At 43.0% G+C, this 19973-nt stretch overlaps 3 protein-coding genes across 4 annotated transcripts; 1 reads left to right on the top strand and 2 right to left on the bottom strand.

Moving 5' to 3' along the window:
- Positions 1–1369: 1369 nt before the first annotated feature.
- Positions 1370–5400, bottom strand: mrpl38 (mitochondrial ribosomal protein L38). The gene is made up of 9 exons (XM_047608633.1): positions 5243–5400; positions 4391–4579; positions 4139–4270; positions 3859–4058; positions 3698–3770; positions 3551–3596; positions 2949–3107; positions 1753–1889; positions 1370–1616 (listed from the first exon to the last, which is right to left on the bottom strand). The coding sequence occupies exons 1-9, from the start codon at positions 5325–5327 to the stop codon at positions 1480–1482; spliced, it is 1158 nt and encodes a 385-aa protein (XP_047464589.1). The 5' UTR covers positions 5328–5400; the 3' UTR covers positions 1370–1479.
- Positions 5401–5528: 128 nt separating this feature from the next.
- trim65 (tripartite motif containing 65) lies at positions 5529–12359 on the top strand. 2 transcript variants are annotated; one of them, XM_047608630.1, is made up of 8 exons: positions 5529–5829; positions 6300–6745; positions 6845–6940; positions 7109–7339; positions 7867–8035; positions 8123–8212; positions 8291–8508; positions 9923–12359. In XM_047608630.1, exons 2-8 carry the CDS (start codon positions 6323–6325, stop codon positions 10229–10231), a joined length of 1536 nt encoding a protein of 511 aa, XP_047464586.1. In that variant the 5' UTR covers positions 5529–5829; positions 6300–6322; the 3' UTR covers positions 10232–12359. The 2 variants fall into 2 exon arrangements, with proteins under 2 accessions (XP_047464586.1, XP_047464587.1); XM_047608631.1 differs by having other exon boundaries at positions 5795–5904.
- wbp2 (WW domain binding protein 2) lies at positions 11953–18148 on the bottom strand. The gene is made up of 8 exons (XM_047608634.1): positions 17887–18148; positions 16709–16817; positions 16414–16549; positions 16236–16328; positions 16005–16151; positions 15794–15916; positions 13844–13920; positions 11953–13660 (listed from the first exon to the last, which is right to left on the bottom strand). The coding sequence occupies exons 1-8, from the start codon at positions 17943–17945 to the stop codon at positions 13613–13615; spliced, it is 792 nt and encodes a 263-aa protein (XP_047464590.1). The 5' UTR covers positions 17946–18148; the 3' UTR covers positions 11953–13612.
- Positions 18149–19973: the final 1825 nt, after the last annotated feature.

Genomic DNA, 19973 nt, shown 5'->3' with positions numbered 1-19973 from the left:
TTTAAATTGTGGACCCTGAATCTATAATCTATGAATGTTTAACTTTTTGAATGGAATTATGGAAACTAAACAACTTTTCCATGATATTCTAATTGTTTGGATACGGTCTGTATACGGGCGTGCCCCCCTTTTCCTGGAAGAACTCTTCCTAACCCCCCAGACCTCCTCAGGAACCCTCCGTTCTGCAACTTCAAACACCTTCCAAACCTCCAGAACCAAGCTCTGCCGCGTGGGTGATTGAGTCTTTTCGTCTGCTGCTCCCAGGCTGTGGAATGCCCTCCCCGACCACTTGAAGGCCCCACAGACTACTGACGTTTTTAAACGACACCTAAATCCTTTTCTCAAAGTTTTTTTTTTTCCACTGAATCTGAACTCTTTACTATTTATTGCCCTTTTTGTAGAGTTGTGGCACGTTGCGAGTGTCAAACTGTAAAAACGGCAATACAAATAAAATGTATTATTCATTGCGAGTTATGTATACAATATGAGCCAATGTTGAATGATAGTAGGATGAAGTTTGACAAAATCTTCAAGGTTAATAATCTATAAAAATTACTGTTAACTTGTTCAGACATTTTTTTTAAGACTTTAAGATTTAATGAAATATAGTTATTGATATTACCCCAATAGGGATCAATAAAGTACTATCTTATCTTATTACAGTCCAGTACATCTAATAGGGCTTTAGCTGACAACGTTATGCCTGATTTATGTGACAACAGCTTCTATGTATGATTTTGTTTTTTTTTTAATAATGGGCCAGTGATAAGTATGGTCGAGCCTTGAGACTTTCGATTAGCTTCAGCTCAGCAGTGACATCTGGTGGCATGTTAAATATGTTGCAGCAATTCCTAACAGGCAAGAGCACACCACGTTTTATTCAAACCTTCAAAAAAGGCATGTCTGAATCAAATAAGCTACAGCTACAGTGCAGTCGTTGACAAAAAAACATTCTACTTTATTACCACAAAAACAAATAACTTGTTTTTCTGGGTCTTCTGCAGCCTTAATAACTATTTGTGGCTGTAATTAAACTTTATTGTGCTGTCAGTGTGTATGATCAGCCAGCTCTGTAAAGATGTAAGAAAGTACACAACAGATTTTCCGAAGTCAATAGTTTCTGGGCCTGAAGCAGTTTCCGAACGTGATGGGGGATTGTGCAACACCAACTGTCAGCACATCATTGGATGAAAGCCAAGGATTTCCCTCTCATGTCAGGTAGAGGTAGAGGAGATGACAGCATGAACACAAAAGCCCTACATGGGAAAGAACTGAGCTGGTTCTTATTTTTTAATACAAAAACAAACCGATAGTTACAGAAGGTTAAAAAAAAGTCAAATGTAAGGAGGTATTCATAATGCAGTCACACCACTGTTGAAAAATGCTTTATTCTCATCATTATGACATAAATACGCTGAATATAATTTCACATAAGCAAGAACATGTGTTGGGATTTTGTCAGGTACGCTTGTCTTTTCATCAGTATATTCCATAGGTGTGCTCCTTCCCATCCCTGTATCTGTCCAGGTAGCGTAGAGGCTTACGATGGGGGAATTTGACCTGTGGAGGGTGATACGCCGGAGGTCTGATGAATTCAAACACCGGCTCCCTCATGTCTGCGGTGAGAAGAAGCTCGTTATTAATCGCACTGGACAGACTAAAAGTGTTACGCTAACTTTAGTAAATGTTGCCACGCCACAAGCCCAAACCTACAGGGTTTGCGTGGGTGTTAGTGTCGGTGTAAGAACTCACTGAATGTGTGGTGAAAGGTGTTGCTGACGGATTCGTCCCACTGGCTCTGGAAGAAGGCCAGACCCGCGGGTGTGAGGTGGTCCTGGTGCTTTCTGTAGAAATCCACCGTCTTGAACGTGCGATCCACCAGGGAGTGGCTGCGCAGGAGAGGCAGCACACTGTATTTGACACTATATCCAACATGAACTAACACACAAATTGATGCTATGCTTCACTCTCATATGTGTCCAGCAGATACACATTTCAAGACTGGAGCCATGCTGACTTACTTATATGTATATATCTGTACAGCTCTGTTTTTATTAATTTAATTTTATTTTAAAGTGCTTATTCTACTGTTTTTTTTTTTTTTTTTCATATTTGCACTACTTTAGTCAGGAGCTACTACCCAAAATTTTGTTATGTACATTTGGTTACAGCCAGGCTAACAACTATCCTGTCTTAATGCTAAGCTAACTAATATATGTAAGCACAAATAATACTAGAAGCTAATTTAGCTTAATTTTTTATTTATTTAGCAGTTTGTTATTCACAAAGTATTAAGTTACAGTCTTAGGTTGTTGTTTTATTAACAATAATAATAATACATGGTAACAGTTTAGCGGCCACTTGCTAAAGCTAGTGCTTATGTTATGTTAGCTTAACTGACCGACAGAGCTAATATTAGTTTGCTAATATAGTGTTTAACACAGTCCACATTTTAGATCTAAAACCTTTTCTATTGTAAATCTCATCTTTAAATTACAATCCCTCATTATTAAACACTATGCTAATAACAACTGTCAGTTTAGCATACATGGCTATTTCCCACACATCCTAAACTACATGAGTACCATTTTGAAACATAAACTATATTTCACCATACTACTTCATGTGGGCAGTCATTATTAAATTGAATTCCTACATATCTAAAGATATATATTGTGTCCACCATCTTCTTCCACTTCTGTTGGCTCAGTTGGTTGGTGGGGTGTCCAGAGCTAACCCTCTGGTTAACCCACATGAAACACACGCCAAAATGTTCAAGACATTAAGACCCCTGTTGCTCCCAGATCTTGACACTGAATGTCTGAATGTGTGACCGAATGAGCAGATGCGCTTTGAGCACCAATAGGTAGAAAGGTCTGACAGAAATACAAATACTTATTTAGGTTGATCTCTTCCTGCCGGTATGTATCTGTAAGTGTGTTGCTCACCATGGCGACGGTCTGACGTCCTCCTCGAAGTTAACGCGTCCCTCCTGCTGGAAGAGGACGTAAATGTAACGGTGGAAGCCTGTTCCTCTGGCAGGGAAGGGGGGCATGTATTGACACAGCTCCTCTCCGTCCTGCACCGCTCCACCTGGTATGTTCCCCCTAAAGAAGTACAGGCCATTCAACACAGTAGTGACAAACTCTGGCAATTTAGTACAACAAAATTAACATCAATGTGCTATGATAAGGGTAAAATTTCTGTTTATTATTACAAGACAAATGCAAGTGAAACTAATTAAAATTCTTAATTTAATCAATACAGAAATTCTTTCTGTAATGAATATTGAAGCGTTTGAGAGTTCAAAACAAGTTCCTTTTTTTTTTTTTTTTGTACTGCAACAATTAAACTGCTGAGCACACATCTTCTACTTCACTGAAAACTAGGCTCATGTTTACTGGTGACTATAATAAATTGCATTACACACCACAACTGCTGCCATGAAGTTACGGCCAGGTTAAGGAACAATAGAGAGATTTAACCATTTAAAAAGAAATAATGGCAATCGTGAAGCCATTTTTTTGATGATTTGACTGAAAGTACTCACACTAGCCAGTGGATGTATTCTGCCTCATTATCCAGAAGGTGCTCATCTGAAAAAGATGACACATGACACCATTTGTAACCTGTGTCAATTCATCCCTGGAAGTAAAAACCTAATGACCCAGGACCTCTTGTAAAAGGCGATGCTCACCTGGACAGGTGAGCAGGAGGGTCCACAGAGAACCTTCCTTTGCTTCAAAGCTGATCTGGGGGGCCGACGCTGCCTAGACAAAGGATATAGAGAAAGAACTCAGTAAGAGAAAATGTTCATAAAATGCAGTCCATAATTCCTACTCTGTGCCTTTAACATACTTCAGTTGGTGTCAGATGATTCCCATAATGCACAGCACAACCATTGTCCTGGCTATAGTTGATGCGTAGTGTGACCTGAGGCAGAAAGTAAGCCATGGGAAAGAGATCTCTGAAGACCCCATAGTGGTCTGCCAGTCTCTTTACATGTGACTGACTGTTCTTCTCCCAGGTTTCCTGCACTCGATCCAGTGAGATTCTAACTGTTGGAGAAAAATTAGTCACGTCACCAACAGAGTAACTCTATTATCCGTTAGAAGCTGGGGTTTTTAATTTGACTTACAAGTACGCAGGCGAGTGATTCTCTCCAGCTCAACGTTCTTCTTGTTGTCCTTCATCACCTGCTTCCTCTCCCTCAGTTCTTTCAACCTGTCGGGTCGACAGTATGGCAGTCCAATGTCCACACGCTCGACCCCTTCGTAAAAACAACAAAACTCTGATGCTGTGAACTTGCATAGGGCTCAGAAAATGAAATCTTTTTCGTCATTCACGCAACAGTAACCTGTGAACAGCATCTTTGTTATTTATTCCTCACCATGCTCGGGATCAGCTTTTTCCACGTGGCCCTTGTACGTCTTCCACCACACAGGTTTGTTGTTTGCCTCCAAGGCTACTTTGAGGTAGCGATTGTAGGTGCGGTACTTCTCCAATGATGCGAGTTTTTTGCCGCTAAACTCTTCATTTGGCATTGGACCCAATGGAGGTACTCGTTTGTAGAGACATGCTGTTAATGTGGAAACAATCACAACAGTTAGTTATGTAGAGGGAAAAAAAATACACGGTTGGCATGTTGCCTGTTTAATTCTGCAATTTAACCATGCTACCAGTTGGAAACATCTCAATTGAAGCCATGATATTTGTTGTATAACTGAACCTTCTTATTTCGTCTAAATAAGTTGGTTTACATTTTTTCCACTCTATTATTTTGCTATCAACCACCCCTATGTCAACGGATTAGATCCTCTATTCACACCAAATTCCATTCAACATTTTGATAATTTTACATCTGTAAACATGTGCAAACTTCTAAGAGGTTGCGCAGTAAACGAATGAGCCATGTGAGAAATGTCTCCTCAGGATTTTTCATAAAGGTCGGTTCGCTCTTCATATTTGTATTCTAAAATGTGTAAATGCTCTGAGGTGGATAAACTGTATCGCTAAAACAATTCTTGAGCCATAATTGATATTGAAAAATATTAAGCTTGGCAGACTGTTGCCTGTTTTTTTTTAATCCAGTATGGCGATGTGTTTGACAAATCGTGCATAGGGCAGCATGCATCGAGGCTCTGTATCAGACCAACATAACCTTCATAACACACCTTCAAGAAGCCCAGCGCAAATTTTCTAAATGTAAACATTACACAATTAAGCAGTAACATTACGGTACCTGTTGTGACAAATGTCCTCGTATTATTGACCCCTAAATCTGTCCCAATTCGCCAGGCAGCAGCACAGCCTGAGCGCAGCGCCATCTTGGAATGGGTATAACTTCCTTTTTCTACGGTGGCCGAAAGGAACAGACTGATTCGCCTTTTACTTTTTTGTTAAGTAACAATCACAATAACATCTTTATTCACTTTTAAATAAAGTGAATAAAGTTTTATAATATCACAAATGTATACATGTGTATATGGCACTCAAATGTGTATGTTCTCCATACACTGCTCTGTGTGCCCTTAATGTCCACTGGGAACAAATAAGATTTTCTGAATCAACGAGTGACGAGAAATTGACAAAACCGAGTTGTGTCATCGTTGTCAATTGTAACGTAACAATGGGGCCCTGTCAGCACTTTCAATTGGAAGTAAATACTCTTGATTCTTAAATATATCTACTTTAGCTTGTCTGGTTCGGTCGTTCGAGTCTACCACAGCCTGTGAACGCCTCATTTTTGCGTGTGTCGTCATCAAGGAAGCTCCATCTGACGTTGTTCTGTATTCGCACAGACACTGCACGAATGTGTCTATTGAAGTGGTAAGGATGGATATTGTGCCGTTTTCTGTAACATTTGGGTGGCGCGTATGTGTGTAATCGTGCTATAATTTAAAGGTAAAACGCGTTACATTTTAAATGTATATATGTATGTATATTAACATTGGCTAACGTTAAATGACTTGAATGTAGGCTAACACTAGCCTACGTTAGCTTTCCCTTCCACTGAGCTAAGTTATTGTGTTTTACCATTTGCAATGAGCGTTGTGTTTCTGCTTCCGTGTGGCTTTGTTTGTGACTTTTGTTGTTTCACTGGTAACTAACGTTATAACACGATGCAATAGGATATTTAGTTATTTAATTGAGTGCTTTTAATTTCCAGTGTAAATTATAGTAAATTATAGTGTAATTATCAGTAATCCCAAAATTACAAGATGCAAAACTAGCACCTTAACGTCTGTCACATCAAGACCAACCTCTTATTTTGCCTCTTTTTTTCCCCCTCCCTACAGAGGCGTCTGCTCTTTCTTCAGGGATGGAGTCCCAGAACCTCACCTGCGCCATATGCCTGGAACGTTTCCGATACCCAGTGACCATCCCCTGCGGTCACACCTTCTGCAAAAACTGTATCACCACTCACTGGGACACCAAGAGCAAGTCTGACATCGGCCCCCAGTGCCCCATCTGCAATGAGAAGTTTACCACCCGGCCCGTTCTCAAACGCAACGTGTCCTTGTCCGTCCTGACTGAGGCTCCCAACAGCACCGGCCCCTCCTGCAGAGAGTCGCTCGTGAGGGGGGGTGAAGGGTCGAGAGCCATGTTGCTGTGCGATAGACATAAAAAGCCTCTGGTGTATTACTGCAGGCAGGACAAAATGTCCGTGTGCTGCGAATGTGGTATCTCTGAATGCGGGAGCCACGAGAAGGTCTTGTTGGAGGCGGAAAGGGAAAATCAAGAGGTAACTTAAGCCGCTGTCATTCTGTTCTTATGCTGTGAGCTGCACTCCAGCATCGAGTCATTGGGACTGCCGACTCAGTTTGATGTGTTTTCTTTGCAGCTGCTACTGGAAAGGAAGAACAACGAGGTGGGGAAGCTCATTGAAGAGACACAGAGAAGTATAAACGACTTGGCCGAGAATATCAGTCAAGCTAAGGTAATCTCTCACACTGACACAGCGCACTGTATGTGGACAAATCGTAGAGGATTAGATTCAAATCTGAAAAGAGTCGCAGTGAAAAGCAGGCTGACTGAGGGGGGGATGCTTCAAGCACTACGTTTCTTAATCCCACAGCGCATCTGACTGAGAACTTTAAACCAACAGGTCACTCTTGACCAGACGTCAACCTGGGTGAATGTCAAATTCTCCACCCTGATGAAAATCCTGGCCGAGAAGCAGGAGGTGACGGAGCTCTTCATCCAGCAGCAGAAGGAGGCGGCCATCACGGAGGCGGAGGTGCGCCTCGTCGAGCTTGAGGAGCGCGCCAAGATGCTCATAGAGAGACAAGGCCAAATGGCGGCCCTGCGTAGCCTCTCCGACACGGAGCTCATCAGGGTTCGTACTTCTGCACTTCACTCCAGCTGCACTCCAGCTGCACTCCTCAGCTTAGTTCAGCTTCCGTGGAGATCAGTCAAAAGGGAGTAGAGTAAAGCAGAGGCGAGCCTTCACCAACGTTTCAACTACTAGATGGCAGCAGCATCATTTTTATCTCCTTGTTCATTGTATGTAGAGGTGGGTGGCACTTGTGTCACTGTGCCTTTTCTTGTGCGAGTGTGTTGTCAATGCTGTGACAGTTTAAGACAACCAGTCACACCTTCAGACAAAACAATCATGGGGATAATGTCAAAACATGTGCACGTATTATTCCACCCCGCCGGAGAATATATTAATATATATATATATATATTAATAGACTTTTATCACTTGGCTGTAAAGCAACATGGAAGACAAGAAAAAAAAATCCCACACAGTATCCAGGCGTCCTGTGCGATAAAATGTCAGCCCTCATCTGCTTTTACGTGATCCATCGAACTTTTGCGGCTTCACCGGGGCCTCGCCTTAAAATGGATTTGTCTCCACAGGAATCAATGGACATAGAAGTCCCGCGCTTCGAGAACATTCCCACGCACCTAACGCCGAACCTGCAGGAGCGGCTAAGCGGCGTCACGGACGTCCTGTCCCGAGTCTCCAAGTTGGTGTCCGAGGACCTGGAGAAGGCTGTGAGCACCGCTGTGGGTCAGGACAAAGACGGTAACCTGCCTGGAATGATGTTCCCTCTGTAGAAAGGCACTGGGTCGGCGTGTGCTTCGTGTTCTCATGCATCTCATTGGTCTGCAGGTTCTCCTCAAGATAAGAGGCCAGTACTAGCCGTGGTTCCCAGTCCCGCTGTTCCGTGCCTTCCTGGAGGGAAGGAAGGCCTCAGTGCATGTGAGGCCTCCTCTAGTATGTTTTTGGAGATCTCAGAATCCGCTTCAGTCCGTCTAATTCCACTCTTCCTCCTCACAGATCGCTGCTCCCTGACCTTTGACCCACGCACGGCCAACGGCCACCTGTTCCTGTCCCAGGAGAACCGGAGGGCGGAGCACCTGACCTCCGGGCCCCGCCTCGTCCCCACCCACGAAGCCCGCTTCGACCACACCTGGCAGGTGCTCTGCTTTCAGGGCTTCACCCACGGACAGCACTACTGGGAGCTGGAGGTGTCCAAGCCGTGGGCCTATCTCGGGGTAAGGACTGCGTGTTATGGTTGTGCACTGCGAGAGCTGGTTGCAAAAGCTTCAGTATTAAGACGTAGAGATAAAGTCCTCCACGAGGCCAGGATAATCAAACTCAGTGCTAACTCCAAAAGGAACTGTACCCTTTTTGTTTTGCTCAAGTGTCGGACACTGGAAGAGGGAGAAGAAACAATATTCATTTAGTAGCAATATGCATCTACACCTCTGGATGGCAGTAAATATTAAACTGGTCCTTTAATTCTTCCAGTGCCAATACGAACACGTTGGTGTTATTACGTGTTCTCCTGTTTAGTGTAGCATATTGGCACACAGTAGGCCTGTGGTTTGATGGAAGTGTACCAAGATAACTTTGCAAGTATTTAGTCACAAACCAGAGTGGATAGAGAAAGAGCTGATGATGGCACACGAAGGAAAGTCAAGTAATTGTTGAAGTAATTACAATTCATCCTGGTGGAGTTGTGAATGTGGAAATCCAGTCCACGGTTTTGATTCGTGTCAGTTTTGTGGTGATGCAAGAGGATAATGTTAGAGGACCACCCAAACCAGGCATCATGTTAAGTTAATTGATCGTTGTAAACTGGCCATAGGTGTAAATGTAAAGCGGACTGGTTACTACCTCTGTGTTATCTCTGTGCTGGACTATGAACCAAGGTGTATGTCTCTGGTCCACTGCCAGCTAGGACAAGCTTCAGCTCCCTACACTGTGAACCTGGTATAGGTAATATATGGCACATTTGACTTATTTTCTTTATCAGGGAAGTCTTCCATAAACACAGCACAACAAATTTATATCAAAATCCTTAGAAAAGCTATACCACAGTATAATTCTCTGTTTACGTGATGCTATCATCTAAGTAGAATTGTATACTAAGCTACAACCCATCATGTTATCCCTTTTTCAAAAATGGATTGTATTGTATTGTAATGTATTGTTTCTGTTTTATCGCGTTCATTTCACACTTTGGGTTGTAGGGAGTAGTTGAGTAGTTGGCTTCACTACTGTGCCGTGTCGCTTTAGACGTCACGTTGACTAGTCTCTGATCACGTGACAATAACAACATAGACGCCTCCGAGAAGACGGGCAAGGAGCCATCCACTAACGCTAGCAGAGGAACGGTCCAAATCCTCTCGACAACAGTTAAACAGTTACTGGTGAATTTCATTGTCAAGGTTATTAGTCTTTGGCTGCTCTACATGGAGACGCACATGCATTTTTTTCTAACCTGACTACACTATCAGCCATCTTACAACACACCGTGGAGTACCTGTTTTTGTACAGGCTATACATATCTGCAGCACAATGTGTTCCGATCATATTGTTGCAAAATATTACTTTCTACTGAGATTTTGAAGTCGTGCAAACCCTAGTTCACACACACACGCCGCCTGCTCTGCTTCTCGTCAGGTTACGTACGACACCATCCCCAGGAAGGAGAAAGGCAAGAGGTGCATGGTGGGTATGAACGAACTCTCCTGGAGCCTCCAACTGGACGAACATCAGCTCAGCGCCTGGCACAACGGCCGACGGGAGATCCTGACCGGCCACTCCCAGCACAGCCGCATCGGCATGCTGCTGGATTACGAGGCGGGCACGCTCACCTACTATGGAGACGGGCAGACCAGGCTGCACGCTTTCCACTGTGCCTTCACCCAGGAGCTGTTTCCAGCCTGCTGGATAGGAGAGGGGGTCAGCATCACCCTCTGCTCCACATAAAAGACCGTTCATAAAAGAGGCGTAGAAGGGAGCTGGATTACTGGAAGCACCATGAGTACAAACTCTAAACCATTTAGGAGCTTTTTCAAAATCGTTTCTCCTTTAAAAACACCTGCCTTCCATCATTGTTTTGATCAGAAGGACTAACTGTGATGAGATTTCCTTTCCTGAAAACCTTTCACTTGGCATCACATTACTGCATAACGACAAACAGTAGCCAAGGAAAGACAAACTGCTCCTAAAAGGCCTTACAGTTTTAGTTCACACTACTTCATTCTGGTTGGTTTTATCTTCCATGTACGTATGAATTACTATTAGAGATATCTACTTTCAGGTCGATAAAGACCAGCTACAACTCAGCATGTACTTTCACTACATAAAATATTTTTTACAGGAACACAATACGTACTCGCAGGTGGTTGAGCTCACCTGCAGGTGAGAGCAAAGTGAATCCAACGTGTTGCGTTTCTGTTGAATCGCGGGACTAGAACTAAGCAGAACATTTTAGACACAGATTTATGGAGTGTGTGCATTTTGGTTGAACAAAAACACAACCTTTAAATCGCGACAGTGTTCACTGCCAGTTGCACATTGGTCACATTTCTTCTTGAGCGTAGTCTGCTTGAAAGACAGAAAAGCGTTCAAGAGTTTAAATGAGACCTGAGATCACTCTCACACTATAATGGTAAAGCAATAATGAATAACTACACTTCAGTTTTTGGATGGATTAAAGGACCAGTGTGTTGCATTTAGTGACATCTAGTGGTGAAGCTGTACTGGTCGATTTAAACATATAAATATGAGAGGTTCTTTCTAAGGACCCTCTCTTGATCCAGTTTCTAAATATTCTAACGCATTGGGAGGTCACTTTTTTAGTCTTAGGACAGCCAGGCATCCCAGAATGCATTTCTCCAGCTGTTGCAAATACAGAATGACTAGTGCATCGCCATCGTCCAGTACTTCAGAGGTGGTATTGGTAATAAAAAAAAGCATTTTAATTCTTCCTTCTGGGCTGCTGTAGACACATGATGTCTCTGTGGAAGGAGACATTCATATGAACGGCTCATTCTAAATTAGGATCTCTTACTTACACACTGATGTACATAAATACTTCTTTTAATTTCCGATAATAGATCTCTCACATTCGATGCACTGGGCCTTTAATGTTTCTGCTAATGAGCTTCTGCTTGTAGTTTTGTTTTTACTGCAAGGAAGAAGTGGTATCAATCAAATCGCTTTTTTTTTTTTTTTATTTTGCTCGTGATCACTGACTCCTGTTCTAGAGTGGTTCCCCTTCTAGCCAGACAGAAACTGATGAAACTCCACGTGTATACAGTCAAAGCAGGGAAACGAGAAAACGCCATGAAAACCCACACGTGGTAATTCTCCTGGCCATGCTTGACATTTTTAAGTTAAGGTGTGTAGCTCATAAAATGTGTATCATGACAATGATGTAGTAATCCATTGCTCAATTTAATTGACTTTGCCCCGTTCAGACACGACCTTTCTATCCGCCACACCCTAACCAGTGTAGATAAACCAGCTGTACGTTACTACTGAGAACTCACGACTGAAGATGGAACGCCGTGTTATCGTGTTGGGATCTTGAGCCCGAATGCACAAACAAATCACCCCGACTGCAGTCTTTCACCTCTGATGCTGACGGTGTTGCGCTGGGATCCGCCGTAAGCTCCATGTGATTTTAGCAGATTTTGGGCTGCTTTGTTATTCTTTTTTTTTTTTTTTTTACATTGTGAGCACTTACAATGTATTTACATTGTATAGTTGTTTAGTTGAGGTACTAAAGACTCAGGACATCATGCATGCTTTTGGGAAACCGCTGTGGATTTGCACAAGTCGTCCGGAGGCGGAGGTGGAGGTGAGGACGACTGACGACTGGAGAAAGGAGAAGCACATGTCCAGGCTGTTTTTGGCCCAACGACGCGAGAAAACGTCACCCCTCCTGCTGACCGCTGGAATATGTTTATGTGAAATATGCTGATGCGTTGTGATCATTTGCAACCGTAACACCCGGCGCGGAAATAAAAGACAGACACATCTGTTTCACATGAATCAAGATCCGTTTAATAAAATCCTATCCAATGCATACATGCATTAGTTGAGACCATGCTTCGTTTTCTTACTTGAGCCATTTTTTTTTCATGAACTCTTCAATAAATTAGTTTGAAATAAATACAGAGCTTTACTTTTATTTTACACACAGCCATGACAGAGCGAACTGGAGCCCGATGCATAGCATTCTAAAAGTGCAAAGAATCAGCCACGGATGTGCCACAGATACAGTATACAGATTAGTGACCACGGAGGAAGGAAGAGTAGCGGCTCAGATACTGAGGTGCTCAGATCAGATTGAAAGACGGACCCCAAACTAGAGAATTAAGATCACAACCACTGAAAGTAGAAACGGCGTGACGGTTCCGCTCGCGTGTATGACGTTGGAAGGATGAGACGTGAAGCAGGCTGGCGGTGAGTCTGATCGTTTGTCTTCTCGAACGTTCGGGGGCAGGACACAAACAGGAAATGACGTCACTGGTTGACAGCTTTGCTTTTGTACATTATAAAGATAATCCCTCCTGGCGGTCGGTCCCCCCCCCCCCCCCCAAGCCCCGGCCGCCCTCGCTCTCTGCTCTAATCCGGGATCAGGAGATTCGCGTCTGGGGCTCGATGCCGCCACCCTAATCTTTGTGGTCCCCTCGTCCACTAAAACATGTCACAGCAGAACAGGCCACCCCACAATCTGCCTCACTTTACAAAAGCTATTTATTCCCTAGGTTAGTGTTCTTCAGAAAATACCTAATTTTAAAAGTCTACATATTAAAAGCCTGTACACACAAATTATAGAAAAATAAAAGATTGCATTCAGCTGGACTCTGGACAGTTTAGCAAAGTAATTAACTTCATTAGTGTCTAGTTTAATAGATGGTCATAGAAAATTATAAGCTTTACACCACTGCTGAATCTAGGTTTAAAGTTTGATTCTTGGGACACTCGCAAGGCGATAGACACTAAAATAGCTAATCAGGTTACAAAGATTTTATCACAAAAGTCCCCCGACAGCCCGACGACTTTGGCCTGAGCAGCCTAGTCTCCTTCAGAGATTGCTACCAATACTTGCACTTTCCTGCTTTCCATCGCGTAAAGGTGCTTCGAAGAGAATGGAGCCGATTACGATATATGAAAAAAGCAAAAGGTTAATAGGTTGACGCAGGAAAGCGACGGACCGAGAAAAAGGGATCGAGTTTGAAGGGGACCAGGAAGACGAGAGAAGAGGAGGTGACGTCAGAAAAGAATACTTTGGCCCTCAAGATGTCCGGTTAATGGAATGAGAATAAGGAGGAACGAGAGTGAGATCAAGCGGGTCTACTGGTTCTTCTTGTCCTCTGGAGGGGAGTAGGGGGGAGGCTTGTCCTGGAAGGGAGAGGGTAGTGAGGCTGTGAGACAACACTGCTGTAAAGTAAGGGTATTAGCGCGAGAGCTGCACTGTGAGGACGTACTATTACACTAGTAACTGATTAAAATGCGAGAAAACAGTAAAGAGGTCTTTGTGGAGAAAACTGCAGGTGTGTAGTTGAGACGCGGAGGGGAGCTCACCTGGGGCAGGTACACATGTGTAGGCGGCAGCGTGGCACAGCTGGCGCTCGCCGCCGCCTCGGCCGCTTTGGCCTCCGCTGGGAAACACAGAGAGAGAGAAGGGAGGGGGGCATTAATTAAACACGGGTGTCAACGTTAATCCCTCGGATACACGAGACGAGTGGAGCTAATCAAGACGGAGGTCGGGCGGTTGGTGCAGAGAGGAGGGAATACGAGGTGTGAGAGGAGGGAAAAAAAGCAGCCAGCGGAGGAGGCGGAAAAGCACGGAGAAACAAAGGCATCGTTCTGTGGTCTGAGTGAATCAAACAAAGAGTACAGTGAGGCGTGAAGGAATCTTTCTTCTGTCAAATTTGTCAGCGGGGCAAATACCGCTCGGCTGTCTGAGAGCTGTTCCACAAGAGGCACGACCAAAAATGCTTGTGAGACTTTGAGAAAATAAATTCCCCCTTTGTTATCAGAAGCTGGTGATTTCTCATTTAGCAAAACTAACTTCTTGTGGGCAGTAACATTGTTATCTAACTGTCTGCTTTGTGCGCTTCCTGTTTCAATATCCACCACAATTCATTGGAATTCAAATCTGGCCTATTCCGTTACCTCCCACTTCTTCTGTTTGAGCCGATCCTCGGAGGTGATCTTGTCTTCATTTTTTACAGCAGACTCTAGTTTAGTTGAAATGTTCTTTCTGGAGAGGAAAAGCTTTTTTCTGATAGGACGTCAGATTTGTGCAATCTCTGATTGTTTGATTGACACGTGCAGGTTGGAGTTTTTATGGTTCACTCACATCTCTCAAAGTCATACCAGTCCTAGACAAACTGGTATTGGTGGAATTATTGGTTTCAAGTACTTTGGAAATCCCTTGGTAGACAACCTCGGATCCTTAATAAGCTTTTTTAGAAGTTCTTGGCAATAAGACCCAGTAAATTTTTTACTCAGATCACTGGCTCATAATCTGAAACTCCTGATTGTGATTTCATAAGTAAATAAATCATCCGATAACTAATTTTCTCAGTTTTCTTAACCAGTTTGATTGGTGTCATTTGTTTAAAGTCTGTCTCTGTCTCTGTCTCTCTCGGTTGATTCTGAAGTGATTCCACGTGAGAAGTTTGACGGTGCAAGATGATTGGTTGTTCGGCCCTAGATTCTCCAAGTGTCACTCGTTACTAGAAAGGGACCCAGCTACTTAGTCTCGACTACCTCTTCGCTCTCGTCTCTCTGCTGCTCGCTTGTTAGTCTGCGTTATTTCTGGACCTTTGATAGTTACTTCCTTACTATTGAGACGTGCACACTGTCGAGTCTGTTTTAGTTGTGGTGGACCACAGGTAAAACTGGGGTACCCCACAGATATACACGTACACGTACACGTACACACACACACACACACACACACACACACACACACACACACACACACACACACACACACACACACACACACCACATGTGACCTTTTGTTTGTGGACACTAGCGTTATTACTACTGTGTAGTTTTAGTAGACAATATAATTAGGCCTTTTGTTTGTTGTTGTCCATACAGAAGTTTACTAGCAGGGCCTAGTTTTGTTTTGTATTACTTTCATTTATTTGGCACAACCAAGTGGTCCCATCCTTCCCCAGTGTTTATGCTTAGAAGATTTTTTTTTTTCAGCTACTTTTTTGTATTTAAATAAATTCTGTGAAGATTTCTTTACACACTGACACTGCTTCATTCCTGTGTTCGTCCCTAACAAACGTATTATCACGCACTGCAATGAAGCAACTATTGTGCACGCTGGCTCACTTGGACACTTAATAGATTAAGCCCTTAAGGTTTTCAATTCTAGTTGAGCATTTCCAGCTACAAGACGTCCAAAACCTTTGGTCCCATTGTAAGCAACTTAGAACCATAAGTTATTCTTTCAAGAGTTTTATTGAGGCTGCACCTAGTCAGCGTCTCTACATCGCAGAGACCCACCTGCTGCTGAGGAGGGGAGGTCAGGGTCATGCGGTGGCTGCTGTCCCAGAGGAGCAGAATAAGGAGGTGGAGGTATGTAGGCCGCGGAGGCGTCAAACGCCGGAGGACTCGGGTAGAATCCCCCTGGAGCGGAGGAGCACAGTCAATTAAAGAGGCTTTTCCGTGTGAAACTGCACCGATGATACGGTATTATTTATTACAGCCCTCCTACCTGGAGGTGGAGGGTTGGGGTAGGAATAACCAGGAGGAGGTCCTGCAGGGTACATTCCGTTGGCGGGTGGAGGAGGGTAGGTGTAGGCCCCATTAGCCATGTAGGGACACCCGCCAAAGCCGGCAGTCACAGGCTGACCTCTGGATGCTGAAATGTGAAGAAAACCAATTGAGATGTTAGTAAAATAGTGACAACAGTTCTATGATTTAAATAGCGTTGCTCCACTCATACCCTGAGCTGCAACCTGCAGCATGTACTGGCCGAACTCTATGGCTCCTCCAGCAGCAAAGACAAACTTGAACGTAGCACTGCCTTCCCAGCCGCCTGTGAAAGATATGACAAAGAGGAAGTTTAGTCACTGACGGACGCAGAAAACTGACTGAGAAAAGCGACGCGCTGTCGTACCGACCTCCGGGCTCCGCGCCGACGGTGCCCTTGATGTAATTGGCCCCCAGAACAGGTTGTTTGACCTCACATCCCTTCATCAGGTAGAAGGGCATCATGATGGACTGCAGCGCATCCCGCCCCTTGGCCAGGAAGATCACCTGGGATCAAACAGCGGCAGACTAAGATCACCCGACATGCCGGTGAACTGTAAAACGCACCATCATCCTGACGTTCATTAGCAGATTTGGCGTTCAGCAGGACGGTGTGTACTTTATGTCAGCATTAGTGAGGCTGTGGCTACAAAAAGAGTCTCTCACCCTGTACGGAGTCAGGTAGATGCTGCCCTTCTTGCTCTTTCTGAAGGCTTCGGGCAGACTGTCTGCATCGCAGAACACCAGCTCCACGTTGTCATAGTTCATCAACACGCTAGTCACAGGAACAGACACAAGACAACGAAGCGTTAGAACATTTTGATCTCACATTAAAAGAAAATCCAGACAGCCGACACAGACACCTTCATAGTCTTTGGCTAAAAAGGCTTAAAAATGAGATCACTGGGTTATTGTGCAGCTGTCCAGCTACTAAACGTGGCCCGTCAGTCGCTGTGTCAGTACATAGTACTCCAGTAAAAGGATTAAGCTGACGTGCCATCTAGTGACAGAGCTTACAGTAGGTTCTGGTTATTCCCTAATGGGTTTATCATCACACTGCGGTTTGCTCCAGAAGAATCTGTCCGTGTTGGTTCACATATCTGTAATTTAATGGAACCAAACGAGCCTTTCACGGCAGATCGGGCCACATATGGTGAAGGACGTAAGCTACACAACAGCACGCTGCTCAGAGAGACGCTGTGCCACTGCAGCAAAAAAAAAAAAAGCACAAAATACAGTTTACCCTCGACACGTTTGGCTGAACATCACACATGAAACGAGTAAACATGTATGTAAGCACGTGTGAGGGGTGCTGCAGCGGTGATATAACAGGTTGAAGGCCATATTTGGGTTATCGGTCCGAGACCCTGTTTTATAGGACGCGACGCCATGTTTACTACAATAAAAAACGACACAACAACAATGAATGCAATGTTGTGGTCTGACAGCAGTTGTGGTTATTGAGTGTGTTGGGTGTGTATTCGTAAATTGCACCGATTAGCAGACACTCTACCATTGGGCTAATATATAGCAATGGATACAAATGAATATGCTTGTTTAAAGAATAAAAGATTATCCTCTACAGCCGCCACAACAATTGTTGACAGAATGCGACCGTATGAAAATTAAGTTCAATGAAGTTAGTTTACATCGGTGACTGTCTTGCGTGAGTCTGTGTGTAAACGTAGTATTGAACTCGCAGCACTGCTAATGTGTTAAGTATCTTCATGAATTTTGTAAAGCGCATTATTTTTAAATGAGTTAGCAGAGGCCGGGTATAAGGTATAAGTTGCCAGAGCAACAGCCAGCGCTAGCTAGCCAGGAATTAAGACCCCTAACGGCACCTTTCACTGTTGTTGATGATGACTCCGCCGGACTCCGAGTGGTTCTGGTTCAGAGTCATGTCCACGGCCCTCCACTCTCTTTCGCTCTGTCTCTGTCTCTCGGGTGTCGAAGAGGAGATGAAAGAGTTTATTATTCCCTCTATCAGGAAAACGTATCCGCGGGCCTTTCTTCAGCCTCGGTGGCCTTTGCTTTTTGCCCTGCACAGATGATGACGACGGATGTTGTGAAAGGCAGCGCCGCACCTGCTCTTCCGCCGTGTGTGCGTAGTGACGTCACGCGGCGTAAAAAAAAAGAAAGAAAGAAACTGCGAGTTTACTGAAAAAACGAAATTTTAGTTGTCATATTGAAACTCGTGAGCTCATTTGAAACAAAATTGCAAACAAAATCGGTGGTGTTATACAACGTGTGATGTAAATGGCACAGTATTAGTTTCTACAGCATTCTACAATAAATACAGTATAAAAATGCCGTTAGTGGAAATAGTTGCACCAGTTTCCGGTCAAGCAAGTTTCTCATGCGTTATACGCACAGTTTCCTATTTAAACCTCAAACTTCCCACCAGTCCCTGAGACCTGAAGATGCTACACGGAAGAGTGGCGAAATCTAAACGTCTTCTTTATACTCTAAAAGTACTTTTTTTTGTCTGTTTTTTTAAACGCTTTTTGTATAATGACCCGGATGACTGAGAACCTTCACAGGCAGTAGACAAATGTGTCCATTTGTGCATAAAGAGACTGACAATGGCACCCCAGTTTTGTTTTGTTCTAAATTTTACTTAATTTCACCACAGGGATAAATAAAGTCTTATCTTATCTTATCTTATCTTATCTTATCTTATCTTATCTTATCTTATCTTATCTTATCTTATCTTATCTTATCTTAAATCAATCACTAAATCAATCAGTTACATTTCTGCATAATAATGACCTACAATCACAAGTTAATGTGAAATTAGGGTCCGTGTCTTCAGGAGTGTTTCCAATCAACGTAGTGGGACTCAGGTGTTGCTCAGTGCCCTGTTTTGATTTTTTTGTTCTGGCATTTGTCTCAATATGTATCTTCACCACACATGTTTATGATTCCACAGACAACAGATCTTTCTGAGGATCTAAGAAATTAATGAATTCATGCAGAAATGTCGAAAATTCTGAAGAGTGCAAAAACTTTTAAGTAGTATTGCATTTATTCCTGGTATATTCTATTTGTAGGATGATGAAGGACTTGAAGGATGTTATGTCATAGAGCTACCCGTTATGTCATGCAGAAGTAAATACAATGTTTTTAAGTGGTTTGCAATGCAGACTTGGAAGGATGATGGTATTTTCTACACAAAATAAAAATAAGTAACAGCACTTCTCAGAACGAAGTCAGGAAAGGAGAGTGGTTAAGTTGCAGAACTCGTGACAAGCTTGTGCAAGATGCAACAAACTGTGAAGAGTTTGTGAAGTCATGATGTTGATAAAATAGCAGCGGAGGTATTTGACCGTCCTTTCTCTGATTATACATACATTTGTACACGTATACACACTGACACTGTTTGTGCATATGATAGAAGCAAGGTACAATAGAGTATTCAAAGGTTTTAATTCAAGGAGGTGAATCAAATGCAATGCACAGGATGTGAAGTAACTACCCTTAATGCCAAAGTTTCAAGAGAATTACAATGTCATCAAACAATGATGTCACCTGGATCTCAGCAAATCAAAAGTATTGCATGTTAGATTATTACTCTAATTATAAGATAAATAGTAATACAACTTTTTAACGTTTTTAATAGGACTTTTAATACTGGAACTTTCTGTACTACACACAGGAAGTTTTAATATGTAGCCTGTTCTTTAAGAAAATATCAATCATTTTATAGGGCTGATTAATAAATGTCCACTACATTGAAGATTTGGAGAATGTTAATAAATGTGTTATATTTTGAATATTCTATATTGTAATACACTACACTTTGTAAAAAAAAAAAAAAAAAACAACCTTAACTAGCTAGCTAATATAGCACATTAGTTCAAGTGAAAATCTAATGCAAATTTATAATACAAAGTTTATTTTCCTCTACATATCATATTATGTATGTATA

The sequence above is a fragment of the Mugil cephalus genome, chromosome 16 (genome assembly GCF_022458985.1).
Source record: "Mugil cephalus isolate CIBA_MC_2020 chromosome 16, CIBA_Mcephalus_1.1, whole genome shotgun sequence".
In the NCBI taxonomy this organism is placed as follows: Eukaryota; Metazoa; Chordata; class Actinopteri; order Mugiliformes; family Mugilidae; genus Mugil; species Mugil cephalus.
Note: the sequence above shows the minus strand (reverse complement) of the source record. Positions and strands in the feature narration are given on the sequence as shown.

Coding starts and splice junctions, on each gene's coding strand:
- wbp2 (XM_047608634.1), bottom strand. CDS start 17,945: ATGACTCTGAACCAGAACCACTCGGAGTCCGGCGGAGTCATCATCAAC. Junction 16,329..16,413: donor CGTCGGCGCGGAGCCCGGAG/GTCGGTACGACA, acceptor TATCTTTCACAG/GCGGCTGGGAAGGCAGTGCT. Junction 13,661..13,843: donor CACATGTGTACCTGCCCCAG/GTGAGCTCCCCT, acceptor TCTCCCTTCCAG/GACAAGCCTCCCCCCTACTC.
- mrpl38 (XM_047608633.1), bottom strand. CDS start 5,327: ATGGCGCTGCGCTCAGGCTGTGCTGCTGCCTGGCGAATTGGGACAGAT. Junction 4,271..4,390: donor AAAAGCTGATCCCGAGCATG/GTGAGGAATAAA, acceptor GTTTTTACGAAG/GGGTCGAGCGTGTGGACATT. Junction 4,059..4,138: donor AATCACTCGCCTGCGTACTT/GTAAGTCAAATT, acceptor TTTCTCCAACAG/TTAGAATCTCACTGGATCGA.
- trim65 (XM_047608630.1), top strand. CDS start 6,323: ATGGAGTCCCAGAACCTCACCTGCGCCATATGCCTGGAACGTTTCCGA. Junction 6,746..6,844: donor CGGAAAGGGAAAATCAAGAG/GTAACTTAAGCC, acceptor TTTTCTTTGCAG/CTGCTACTGGAAAGGAAGAA. Junction 6,941..7,108: donor AGAATATCAGTCAAGCTAAG/GTAATCTCTCAC, acceptor TTAAACCAACAG/GTCACTCTTGACCAGACGTC.